This window comes from Coccinella septempunctata, chromosome 2 (assembly GCF_907165205.1).
Source record: "Coccinella septempunctata chromosome 2, icCocSept1.1, whole genome shotgun sequence".
NCBI classification, from domain to species: Eukaryota; Metazoa; Arthropoda; class Insecta; order Coleoptera; family Coccinellidae; genus Coccinella; species Coccinella septempunctata.
Window position 1 is genome coordinate 11,848,485 of NC_058190.1, and position 12,445 is coordinate 11,860,929.

General features: G+C 36.5%; 1 protein-coding gene across 1 annotated transcript; it reads right to left on the minus strand.

Moving 5' to 3' along the window:
* Positions 1-9,606: 9,606 nt before the first annotated feature.
* Positions 9,607-10,946, minus strand: LOC123306346. Its single transcript, XM_044888315.1, has 3 exons — positions 10,652-10,946; positions 10,259-10,568; positions 9,607-10,198 (listed from the first exon to the last, which is right to left on the minus strand). The coding sequence occupies exons 1-3, from the start codon at positions 10,887-10,889 to the stop codon at positions 10,042-10,044; spliced, it is 705 nt and encodes a 234-aa protein (XP_044744250.1). The 5' UTR covers positions 10,890-10,946; the 3' UTR covers positions 9,607-10,041.
* Between the last annotated feature and the right edge of the window lie 1,499 nt (positions 10,947-12,445).

Below are 12,445 nucleotides of genomic sequence, written 5' to 3' on the forward strand. Positions count from 1 at the left end.
AAAATAATGAGAGGACCAACATCTGGCTCTCAGATACCGACATGAGTATTTTTAAGCCCAAATAATAAGGGAAGAAACCGACAATATTTTATTGACAGCAATAAACCGTGAAAGATATTTACCTACTATCTTTACATTCCAAGTCCTTTTCTGTTCGAGTCTCTCAATATTCGAAGGTTCAAGCTAAAACCACTTCAAGAGGAATGGAAATGATTCTTTTATGAATCATTTACGAATGGGGGATTAATTATTTATTTTATTATATTTATATTAAATACTCACTAGTCATTGAATTGCAATTTATTTATTAATTATTTAAGCTGACCAGATTATCCCCAGTTCAGTGACGGACAGACCTGGTGAATGTTGTATGTATATGTATTTATATATACAGGGTGAGTCTTTGAATCGTGAAAATATTTCAACAGTAGATTCATGAGATCAAAAGAAACACTTATTTCCTGTACAATTTTTTTCGATTCGGGTCTAATGAAAAGTTATAGCCATTTTGAGTTTTCATAATGAGCTATGCCCCTCCTTGTAAAACAAAATTACCCTGCTAAATCTGAGACACTCAAAGATATTACACAATGTAATATCTTTGGAGACACTGCACAAGTGTGGATCATTTAAAAAGAGTTGCATTTGGTCGAAGCACCCAATTATTCAAATTTCACAGATATTTTCCAAACAGCTCAGAGCGGCGTCTTCAAAGCAAGCGCAATTGTGTCGTAAATCAGATATGTCAAGATTGCTGCAGTTTCTATCCAATAGGAAGAGGGCCACAAGTATCTTGAACTTCCCTCGTTCGCAGGTGGTCATCTGGTGGCACTGTTGCCACTGTTGCCGGTATGATATAATTATCAGATTGTAACATAATTTTTCGGAAAAATAGAGTTGACCAATAAAGTGTAACGAAGTCGATAATTGTAACATAATTTAGAGAGTTGAATGATAATTAATATTTGTCATATTTTATGTTTATCAAAACTTCGGCAACAGATATCAGGCGCTTCGACTTCGCGCTTCCTAGCGCAAATTCGGTGTTTTATACGGAAAAGGGTCGAAAAAGGGTAGTCTGCAAGGGGTGCAAGAAAAGTTCTTTACGGATTATGAATCCTGAATAGTTGACCATCATTTGAGTGAAAATCTCATCTTGACAGTCATAAAAACATAGAAGTTATGGTCAGCTGACTGCGCGCTTCCTAGCGCAAATTCGGTGTTTTATACGGAAAAGGGTCGAAAAAGGGTAGTCTGCAAGGGGTGCAAGTAAAGTTTTTTACGGATTATGAATCCTGAATAGTCAACCTTCTTCTGAGTGAATATCTCATTTTGACAGTCATAAAAACATAGAAGTTATGGTCAGCTGACTGCGCGCTTCCTAGCTGAAATTCGGTGTTTTATACGGAAAAGGGTCGAAAAAGGGTAGTCTGCAAGGGGTGTAAGTAAAGTTTTTTACGGATTCTGAATCCTGAATAAATAGTTGACCATCATCTGAGTGAAAATCTCATCTTGACAGTCGTAAAAACATAGAAGTTATGGTCAGCTGACTGCGCGCTGCCTAGCGCAAATTCGGTGTTTTATACGGAAAAGAATCGAAAAAGGGTAGTCTGCAAGGGGTGCAAGTAAAGTTTTTTACGGATTATAAATCCTGAATAGTTGACCTTCTTCTGAGTGAAAATCTCATTTTGACGGTCGTAAAAACATAGAAGTTATGGTCAGCTGAGTGCGCGCTTCCTAGCGCAAATTCGGTGTTTTATACGGAAAAGGGTCGAAAAAGGGTAGTCTGCAAGGGGTGCAAGCAAAGTTTTTTACGGATTATGAATCCTGAATAAATAGTTGACCATCATCTGAGTGAAAATCTCATCTTGACAGTCGTAAAAACATAGAAGTTATGGTCAGCTGACTGCGCGCTTCCTAGCGCAAATTCGGTGTTTTATACGGAAAAGAATCGAAAAAGGGTAGTCTGCAAGGGGTGCAAGTAAAGTTTTTTACGGATTATAAATCCTGAATAGTTGACCATCATCTGAGTGAAAATCTTATTTTGACAGTCGTAAAAACATAGAAGTTATGGTCAGCTGACTGCGCGCTTCCTAGCGCAAATTCGGTGTTTTATACGGAAAAGGGTCGAAAAAGGGTAGTCTGCAAGGGGTGCAAGTAAAGTTTTTTACGGATTATGAATCCTGAATAGTCCACCTTCTTCTGAGTGAAAATCTCATCTTGACAGTCGTGAAATCATAGAAGTTACAGTCAGCTGACTGGGCGCTTCCTAGCGAAAATTCGGTGTTTTATACGGAAAAGGGTCGAAAAAGGGTAGTCTGCAAGGGGTTCAAGAAAAGTTTTTTACGGATTATGAATCCTGAATAGTCAAACTTCTTCTGAGTGTAAATCTCATCTTGACAGTCGTAAAAACATAGAAGTTACGGACAGCTGACTGGGCGCTTCCTAGCGCAAATTCGGTGTTTTATACGGAAAAGGGTCGAAAAAGGGTAGTCTGCAAGAGGTGCAAGTGAAGTTTTTTACGGATTATGAATCCTGAATAGTTGACCTTCATCTGAGTGAAAATCTCATCTTGACAGTCGTAAAAACATAGAAGTTATATAGATTAAATTTCGCGCCTAGACGATTTCAGATCAATTGATCAAAAAATTATATCGAACAAATTCATTTTTCCAACGAATTGTTCGAATTATCAAATTTATATATGCCAAACATCAAATATTTATATTATTTCCACTACTAATCTCATTTCGTAATGCAGAAGCGATTTTTCGGCGAAAATAATAGTTGGGGTACCCCAGTCAACCAGTTTCAGTCACAGGGAAGTTGTTGGGAATTACCACTGTGGAAATGCGACTTCACAATGTTGATTTAAAAAAAGGCCACCAGTACTTACTGGAGAGTGCTTAATGTCCGCAACATCGCATATCGCGGGTAATTACCCAGTACACATAGTAGGTGTAAAAAAAGCACCATATACAGCAACATTGCGACTTCTCATTTTGGAGGTTTTCGGAACAATTATTTTGACAGAATAAACTACCAAAGTGTATCCTCTATTGAAGTTATATTCATGTTCAATTTGATAATTACCATCGTGGCAATCAATTTGCACTCTATATTCGAGGCGTTCCGAGGAAAAGTGACCCAAGCTACAATTTTTCTGAAATTGAATTAACAGTAGGAACTGCCTGAAAATGAATCAAAATTTTATATACTCGTAAACTCAATTTCAGAAAAAATGTAGCTTGGGCCTCTTCCTAAACGCCTCATTTGTACCCTGTGTTTACTCTTTAATCTTACCTACATATATTTCGCATTCTGCTCTCTTCCTCAAAAGGGAAATTGAACAACTATATGAATTACTGATATCTTTTTATTCAAGATTAATATGTTTCATACAAATCCAAATATATGAAATAAAGAACATATATCTTGTTATAAATCTTCATTCCACTTCAGGAACGGCATGGTCCAGATGAAGAAGAAAAAATCAGAGCTGTATTGATAGTAATAAATTGAGTGTCATGAAAAATATAACAACAGTAGAAGGTGATTTTTTTCAGCACAGTATCTAAAATAATAATTTGAAGTTCTCTCGATGATTCAAATCAATTCCAAGTTTGATTTTGAAGGTTGTGAATGTTACTTATCACCTAAATGCATCTGAGGTATGTTGAACGCATAGACTTATAAATAACATGGACTCCGCATGTGAGAGAGAAGTCGGTTGGTTGAATAAGATGGAAAGTTTGTGGGCAAGCTGTCAAAAGGTTATAGAACACAAGTTTATGAGAAAATTTTCTTCAATAAATTTTAAACAAGCTTCCGAGAAGACGCACAGGAATTCCATAGCATTCCTTCGAAATCAATTATGTCAAAAAATATGTGAGTTTTAGTCGAAAATAGATGTAATGAGAATAATAATCAACGTATCAACACCTTGTGGGCAAAGTCTGCTAAAATTGTAAAAATTTTCCATAATAAATGTTCAACAAGCTTCCGAGAAGCCAAACAGGAATTCCTTAACATTCCTTCGAAATGGAAAATATAAAAATTATGTGAGTTTCATTCAAGAATAAATATAATGTGAATAATACTCAACGTATGAACACCTTGTGGGCAACGTCTGCGTTAATATCCATCATATGATTTTGACATTGCCCACACGGAATCAGTTCATCTCTTTCTTGTTCGATCAAAACGCATAAGCCCTTCTCTCTCTAATGCATACAACCCCTCGATCTACTGAAAAGTCACGTGACAGTGAGTCCATGTATTGTAAGTCTATGGTTGAACGTTACAAAGGTGCAAAAATGGGGAGGATAAGAGGGCCAAGAAGTGATTATTTCAATAGGTTATATAAATACTCACCTTTTACTGCACGTTAATTAATCAATCAACGTCAAGTAACACTTAACTAAAACGAAATTTAATAATAGAACAGCTCGGTTAGAAAAATTATCCTAAAAATTCATTCATAAAGATTTTGTTTGTTCATTCTCTCAACACAACGCAGTCACAGAACGAAACACGTCACACCACGTTTTGCATAGCGGGATTTAGGTTATGAGTTAACCTCGAGACCACGTGCTGATAAATAGAACATTAGAAACAGTTACTGAAAGTTTTTCTTAGAGAAGTCGCTGGATAGAGTTCATCGAAATTTATTCACAACACATCATTTCATGTTCTAAAAATATCACAGATTCAATATTTCAAAAATATCAACAGAGAGAAGTCGCATAATAGTAGCTATGTTCACTTCATCGGAACATCTCGATATGATGTTACATGCAACCACTAGGGATCTAAAGTTGAGAAATTCGCAAACTTAACAATATGCGGACGTTAATGTCCACAATGTGAAATCTTAAGTACATCCATGAAACTTCTCAAAGAAGCGCTTCAATGCGATATTTTTGGGTACTCCCTGCGACTTACTGTTACATTTCTGGTTGACTGGGACGCCACTGGCGGCCGTCGCCGCTTCGGGTATCTTCGGGATTCTGTCAGCTAGAAATTGTCAGCCTACTTCACACCGCTGGTTCCGTTTCCCTACCCTCGGTATCACCATTACAATCCAGAAATTTCATCTCTGCACCACCGGGACCTGCCGGATTTGATGGCAACATCAATAGTGGAGATAACTCATTGAATATTGAAGAGTACCATACATCGGCACATACTAATTACCACAATGTGCCACAGAATTTTTCCAAATGAATGGATTTATTTTCAGTTTTTATTGTTCCTACTTTGATATTAAACAGAAATATTTGATAAGTTCGTTGTTGCATATTTTTAGATGTTACTTGGATCAAAGAATAACTTTTATGTTTTGTTATTTATGATGTTAAAAATAAAAATATATTTATACAAGAGGTTTTTCGTTTTGTGTCATCCGTAAAAAATATAACCTCCATCTACTATATATAATATAAATATCATTCAATAATAACAAGTGGGTATCTACTTACCTCAAGCATAACATCAACCTTTCCTCTGCCCCAATGGGTTTGCGAGACGGGCACTTTTCCTCAGTAATGGCTTCTCTTCAATCTCTCCAATTCCCTCCATTCTGAAGTAATTGAAAAACTTTTTTTCGTCCTTCATCAAGTCCGGAAATAAATGAACATATTTTCCAAAATCCTTCCTTTTTTTACATATGTCATGTATCCACATTCGTCTAGGATTCCTTCGCTTTTGAAACTCTTCCTCCTCCAGAACAAAAGCTAGTTCCTGACCGCTTGAAGACATATTCGAAACTAATCTATTCCTCCGGCGATTCCGATGTTGTATGTGCGATACCTTCATAAAAATTCCGCCGCTGCCGTGCCGTTCCTTCCATGCCGTCCGTCCGATGCCGATGTATGTGCGCTTACCTTAAATAATCTCGAAGGGAACTTATGTCTTCCCTCTATGATTAAGGAACTTTCTTTCGCCTTTTCATCTTGAGTTGTGTTTCAATAACCTGCTTATTTACAGAAATTGATAAGTTCACATCTAGGATCTTTAAGAAATCAAGAACCTTCGACTTCAGTTAATGATTTCTTTGTTTGATCAATTCAGCGACAAACATTTGCACATTTTCTAATAATGTACCGGGGCACTAGCAATTGAGGGGTCTTTATAATAGCTGATCACAACATCCATCATACCGATAGGGAAAAAGAACAGCTTCCCCATCAACCGCAACTTCGTTCTAATCATTGGATGAAGATGCGATCTCAGGTATTTTATTGCCATATTATATTTTATTGCCATATTATATTTTATTGTTGGTAATGACACCTCCCTCTGAAGTGCAGCGAAAATTTAGATTCCTCAAAATCACACCAGCTTTCGAGCTTATATCGCCTGCAATTTTGCGCCCTTCCACATTAATCTGTCTATTCCCCGCTGCTGTTCCGCTACAAATTTTAACATGTTTTCTCGGAGAATTGGTACTGTAATATCCCATACAGTTGGGACATGGTAGGTAGGAAGTCTGAAGCATTGAGCCTTTTCCTTCTGGTTGTGATCAGAACTCATGAATTTAAATTCTGGACGCAGTTATGCTGGAGGTTTCCGCTTTTTCTAATCTTATGAAAAATACGATTTCTTTCAAGCGAATCTGGAAATAATTCTGAAGTAATACTAATCAGTGAAAAATTAACTTGATTGTTACTTCTTGGTAATGACTAAATTTTTTTCACTTCTTCATCCTTATGAGCCAGCTGTAGATGTCTGGGAAGCTGTGTGAAAAGCTTTTTGCAGAAAATGCCTAAGTTTTTCTTCTTTTTGCCGGATGGCGCTTTCTACTAAAAAAATTGATTTCCTTTGTTCCTCTATCTGTTTCGGCAACTCTCACACCATCATCTAACAGATGTTTTGCTTGGCAGCTATCGTAGGATTCGGATTATTTTGTAAAATTGACAATTTTTTTTTTTTTACTTATTAGTAATATTATAATAAAATTCTTATGTGCACCACAATTTTCCGGAGGTTCCCACTGTGGTAAATCACGTTCCACTGCTGTATCAATAAGTTTCTCCATCTATATTAATAAAAGAGGATCTATGGTTTACTTCAAAATGCTTTATTGTTCAAACGATCGCACCAAATTGGACAATTCTTTTTTTTTTTGTTGTGTTTATTATTGTTAGGGCAAGGTTTATATAGCAAAATATTCCCAAAAAAAATTGTACAGAACAGAAAAAAGGTATTCCTTTTTCTTACGACCAATCGAGCAATCACGATGAGTTAGTTATTATTATCTACCCTAGAAATAATTTAAATAGCAAAACTAGGTTTGCCGGGTCAGCCAGTATTTTATAAAACTTTCTTTGCCACCAGCGTCGAAATATTGTTCGCAAAACATTCCATGCCGATTTCAGTGGCCTTCGTTAGGAGATCTGTTGGTATCTTCAGGAAATTTTGAGTAGGTTATAATTTTTATAGAAAATCAGCAACTGCTGATGTTGTTGTTGTCCAATTCTTCCTCTCCCTGAAAACTGTCTTCCCAACACCTGCACTCATATTTTTTGATTACCTTTTTGCATGAATATCCCCAAATTAAAGTTTGCACCAAGAAGGTTTTCCCTTGGTTTCGCATTGGAAAAATCGGCATCTGAATTTTGCACTTCAGGCTTTTCAGCTTCTTCATCACTCCCGGCATTCTCCAAAGTTTCAGAATATTCATGACTATGACTAATGTCATCCACATCCAAAATACTCTCATCACTGTCAATATTAGTCCCACAGTTTGCATTTACTGATGATCTGACCAAATTCGAAATTAAATTTGATTGTTGCTTTGAATGTCCGCACAGATGGGTTCCTATTATAATCTACCTTTTGCCGATAAATGGAGAACTGGTTTTCAAGAGCATCTTGATTGAGGCCACCTGTAAATATTGTTTTTTGCTCATTGTGAAACATTTTGAAGTCTCGAATGGTTTGTAGAATTCCACCGAAACTTGTATTGCATCTTGTGTAATTTACTCATCAAGTCCTATCCAGTATTCATAACTTACATAATTTGAGGGTTTCTGTCACAAACTACTTTTTTATTGGGATTACTATTACTGAATGAATTGCAGTTCAATGAATCGAATAAATTATTTACCGTATCAACAAAATGAGCGGTATTCTCTCCTGTCTTAGAAAGCAGCTCACCACTACTCGAAGAAACTTTGATTGTTGCGTCTACACTTCGACTTAACAATTGAGAAGCTAATTTTACACTTATTTTTTCGAAGCCATTTGGATTTGAATGCTTGCTTGTCAATTTCAAAAGACACCTCTCGATTATACTTCTGTCAATCTCATACACCTTCCTGATATCAAAAAATGTTATATATTTTCTTTCATAAATGAAATGGTTATTGAGGAAATTATTTCTTGGGTGTTATAACCATTCTCTCGAAACGTGAATTCCGCTAGATGGCACTATATGAAAATATCTTTAACTGAACATATTTAGGTCCCACCAAGACCATAGCTGCACCCACTTTTTCCGCTACAAGATCTTTTGCCTGCGGGGACAGCAAGCGAAGGATATTCGAGTTTATGTGTTTATAAAAAAAGGGTCTACTAAAGATTTGGTTTCTTTCGAATCACTTCCTCTTCCACACGGAAATGAATATTGTTGAAATCGAAAAATTCTCTCTTGAGCTTCGGTTCGAAAGGATCTGAAACGAACACAAAAAATATGTAGACATTTCATTGCATCAGCTAATGATGCTTTAGGATAGAGAAAGAACAGAAATATCTTGCAGTATACAAATTAACATGCCCCGAATTAATGATTATAGCTGTGATGATAGTGAATAGGTATAATTATTTAAAATACTGAAAAAAAAACTCAAATTCGAAATATTTCATTTGTACAACTTCAAAATTATTGCCTTGTTTCATTTATATCCCGTGCTCGCATTCCTCTTGGTATTCTCCCATCTATTATTTCAGGAAGAATGGAATTCATATAGAACTGCTCCAGCTTTGGCAACATGATATTTTTCCACAGCGCCTCGTCACATTCTATTCTTTCTATTTGGAAATCATCATCTGGATATAGAACGAAATCACAATTTTTTTTGCAGATATTCAATTGTCCTTGCACTTGGTAGAAATAATTGTGATTTTTTTTCCAACCTAAAAATGATAGAAAATTATATTTCTTCGAAGATATTACGAATTAGCTTAGAATTACCTTATTCTATCATCCTCGATGGTAAAGCAGTGCGGTTTCTTGTAGGCCCTTAACTTTCCTCTGATTGATTGGAGACATTTGATTTCTATCAAATCATCGTCCCCAACCAATCCATCAGGAGAGGCTCCCAGGAATGGATACTCCGGGTCAATAAATAATCCGCACCGGGTAACCTTTATATTTTTTGAAGGTTCATATAGTGTTACCGCCTTACTTTCGTTTACTCTGCCATAAAGTACCCCCCGGTATTCAGTTGATTTTTATACAGAAGCACTTTCACAAAATTGTGGCAAGGAGTGGTCGATTTTCTTTTCACCACTGAACCAAAATTCGATAATCTTCGATAGTCCTGCCTGTATTGCCTCCAAAGTGCATTGTCACTCGAGGGCCTCCAAATCCTTCAACTTTGACGAGTCAGGTATTCTATTTCTAAGAATATCTAAAAATTCTGACTTCTTGGAGGACATTTCTTCCTCAGTGATGTCAGGTTGGGCAGCATGTGGTCCGTAATTGAAATAATCGGGGCGATTGGGAGAGTTTTCCTCTGTCTTGAGGAGGTCAATAATTTCTCTCTTATCCTTTCATGAATTTTCCTCCTCCTAAGGAAAGTTTTTTCGGTGTTTACCCCTAAAGGACCTCTCCAAGTGTGTAGGTGCCAGGCAGGACCAGCAGCATGGGAAAGGGCTGCTCCGTAAGCCCGAACTGTGTATGAAACGGACCCACTAAAATTCACCCTCTTACCTCCAGTACATTTTGCAACAAGAGCCATATACCCGAGAAAAATAGGTTTCAATTATAAATAAATTGATAGCACGATTAAAAATAAACTCAGAATTGGGCTACTCTTACCTTTCCGCTTGATTCGTAGTTTCCTTATAAATCAATCTCTCGGCCTTATGTACCATGGACTCTACAGTTTTCAAAATTTCCATGAAAAAATCAGGAGTCATATTTTTGGTATGATCTTCGTCCCCGGAATTTTTCCTTTTACAGTAGGAATCTCTGTAAGGAAAATATGGTCGAAGTTTAGTCTACATTTATGAAACAAAACACACAGCTCACCTGCAGTTGCTGTGATTTCGAAAAACATGGTAGGGAGCATTTCTCAGATCGTTTCTGAACATGACTGTGTCATGTACATTATTCTTCACCATTGTTCTAACAGACTTAACAAATCTTTCAATATTACTAATAGGGCCATCTTTTTCAGTTAAAATTTTTCTGTTAGAAATATTGAAAGGGGTGTTTTTAGACAATCTGTGGAGTTTATCACTCACACGAGTAATGTAATTGGCACATTCAATTTTCACAACATCCCGGCCATACGAAACCTTTTCCAATACTCTCGCATATACACTTGAATCTCCATCACCTTAAATATCAATGTCAATTGGAGAAATATCAAATATGTGTAAGAAATTGAAAATAAATCCTAATGGAAGGTTTTGTATTTACCAATTAAATATTTGTACATAACGCCATGGTGTTCTATACTCTTAGAAAACCCCTCTAAAATAATGTCTTGTTCCATACCAGTAGACGGACCAGTAAAATTCATTGCGCAAATATGCGATTTTGGAGGTATATTGCGGTTTCTGTAGAAGGAGCATGCAGAGCCGGCTTTATCATCATCAGGTCTTGCCGTCTCGAAGTTATTTGAAATGCTCGCTTGTATATTTTTCAGCGATTCCATTATGGTGTCCAATTTTATTTTGGATATTCTGCACTTGTTCTTCTGTAGCTATGCTAACAAGATGCGTATGCCTTTGCTTTTAGATTTTCTGAAACGGTCAATAATTAGCTACGAAAAATAGATGATTAGGAGTGAATAAGAAAACCGTCATCAAATCGGCAAAAATTCTACATTGCATTATTTAAGCTTAACTTTATATTATAATTTGTAATTCTCATTACTTCATCAGATGTAGCCATTTAAATTCTTTCGGTTTCTTCTTCCGAAGATGATGTTAGGTTTAAATATCTACTGTTTGGAATTGAATGCCGTTTAGACACTTCTCTATCTCTATCTCTACTTCCGTCTCCAGGTCAGTCCGATCGATATCACTGTAATTCAACAGAAATTTGTCTGCCTTCATAGCTTTCTTCCATGAATCTGAATAAGTATTTTAAACAAATTTTATGGAAAATGGTTATTTTTAGTTTGGCGGTGTGTGCTGCGATTCTAATTACCCTGAAAAAATATCATGAAACTGAAACTTATTATTTGTTGTCTGTGCTGAATCATTCAAAGTAGATACATCCACCTGGCATGTTGTGAAGAATTGAAGCATTCAAGGTTGAATAAAAATTAAAATATTAGGAACGGAATGAAGGCAGAGATGAGAAAAATACTGCAAGAAAAAAATCCTTTGAGAATTGAGGAATCAAAAAATAAATACCTGAATCACTTCGAAGATGAAGGTGAAAGCGAATTCCTGAAGTATTTGACAACGTGAGTAACTATCATGAAATTGTGACACCTTACAACAGAAGGTAGTTGGACTGTACTCTATAGGAATCTTTTTGATCGCAACCGTCGTGCGCAGTGATGCCGTCGTTTGGCTACCCTTGGTACCACCATGGTGAGATGAAGTAATCCTCTACCATGGGTACAACTACGCCGCCACAACACTCCCCCACCAGCGGCGCTGACTGGGGAAGCGATGCGATACGGTAGGCAGGGTACCGCCGTTTACGAAGATGGGAAAGGGCGTCTAGAGTAGCACCAGAAATACCAGAGATGGGAGCGTGCATCGTGAGCGAGCTATTGTCTCAACCGGTCTGGCCTTCTGGGATACATCGTTAAGACGTATGAATTACTTCATCTTCCCAAAACTTAAACATTGATGACATTGACTTATACATCGTAATTTTTTATGGAATGTGAAAAGGAACTTGTAAGGAAAAGTTAATTCACGAATCCCGAAAACAATGGCCATATATTCTCTTTTTCGCAGCAGTATCTGAAATCGAGAAGAATTTAGAATATGGCGTTGGAATCATGCTCTTTTTCCATATATTTTTCAGCGGATGTCGGATCATTGAACCAGTTGCCTCAAAATGGATCAAATGACTATCAGCTTCATTAGATCGAAAATATCATTTTTGTCCCCATCAAATTGAGCTAGTTTCTGATAGAATTTTTTTTATTGTATGGTCAGAAACGATCGTTCTTAATTTTTTTTTTATTCATGAACGGCTTATCGCATTTCAGTAATATTTTTTTTTGTATTGTTTGTAAGGTTTATT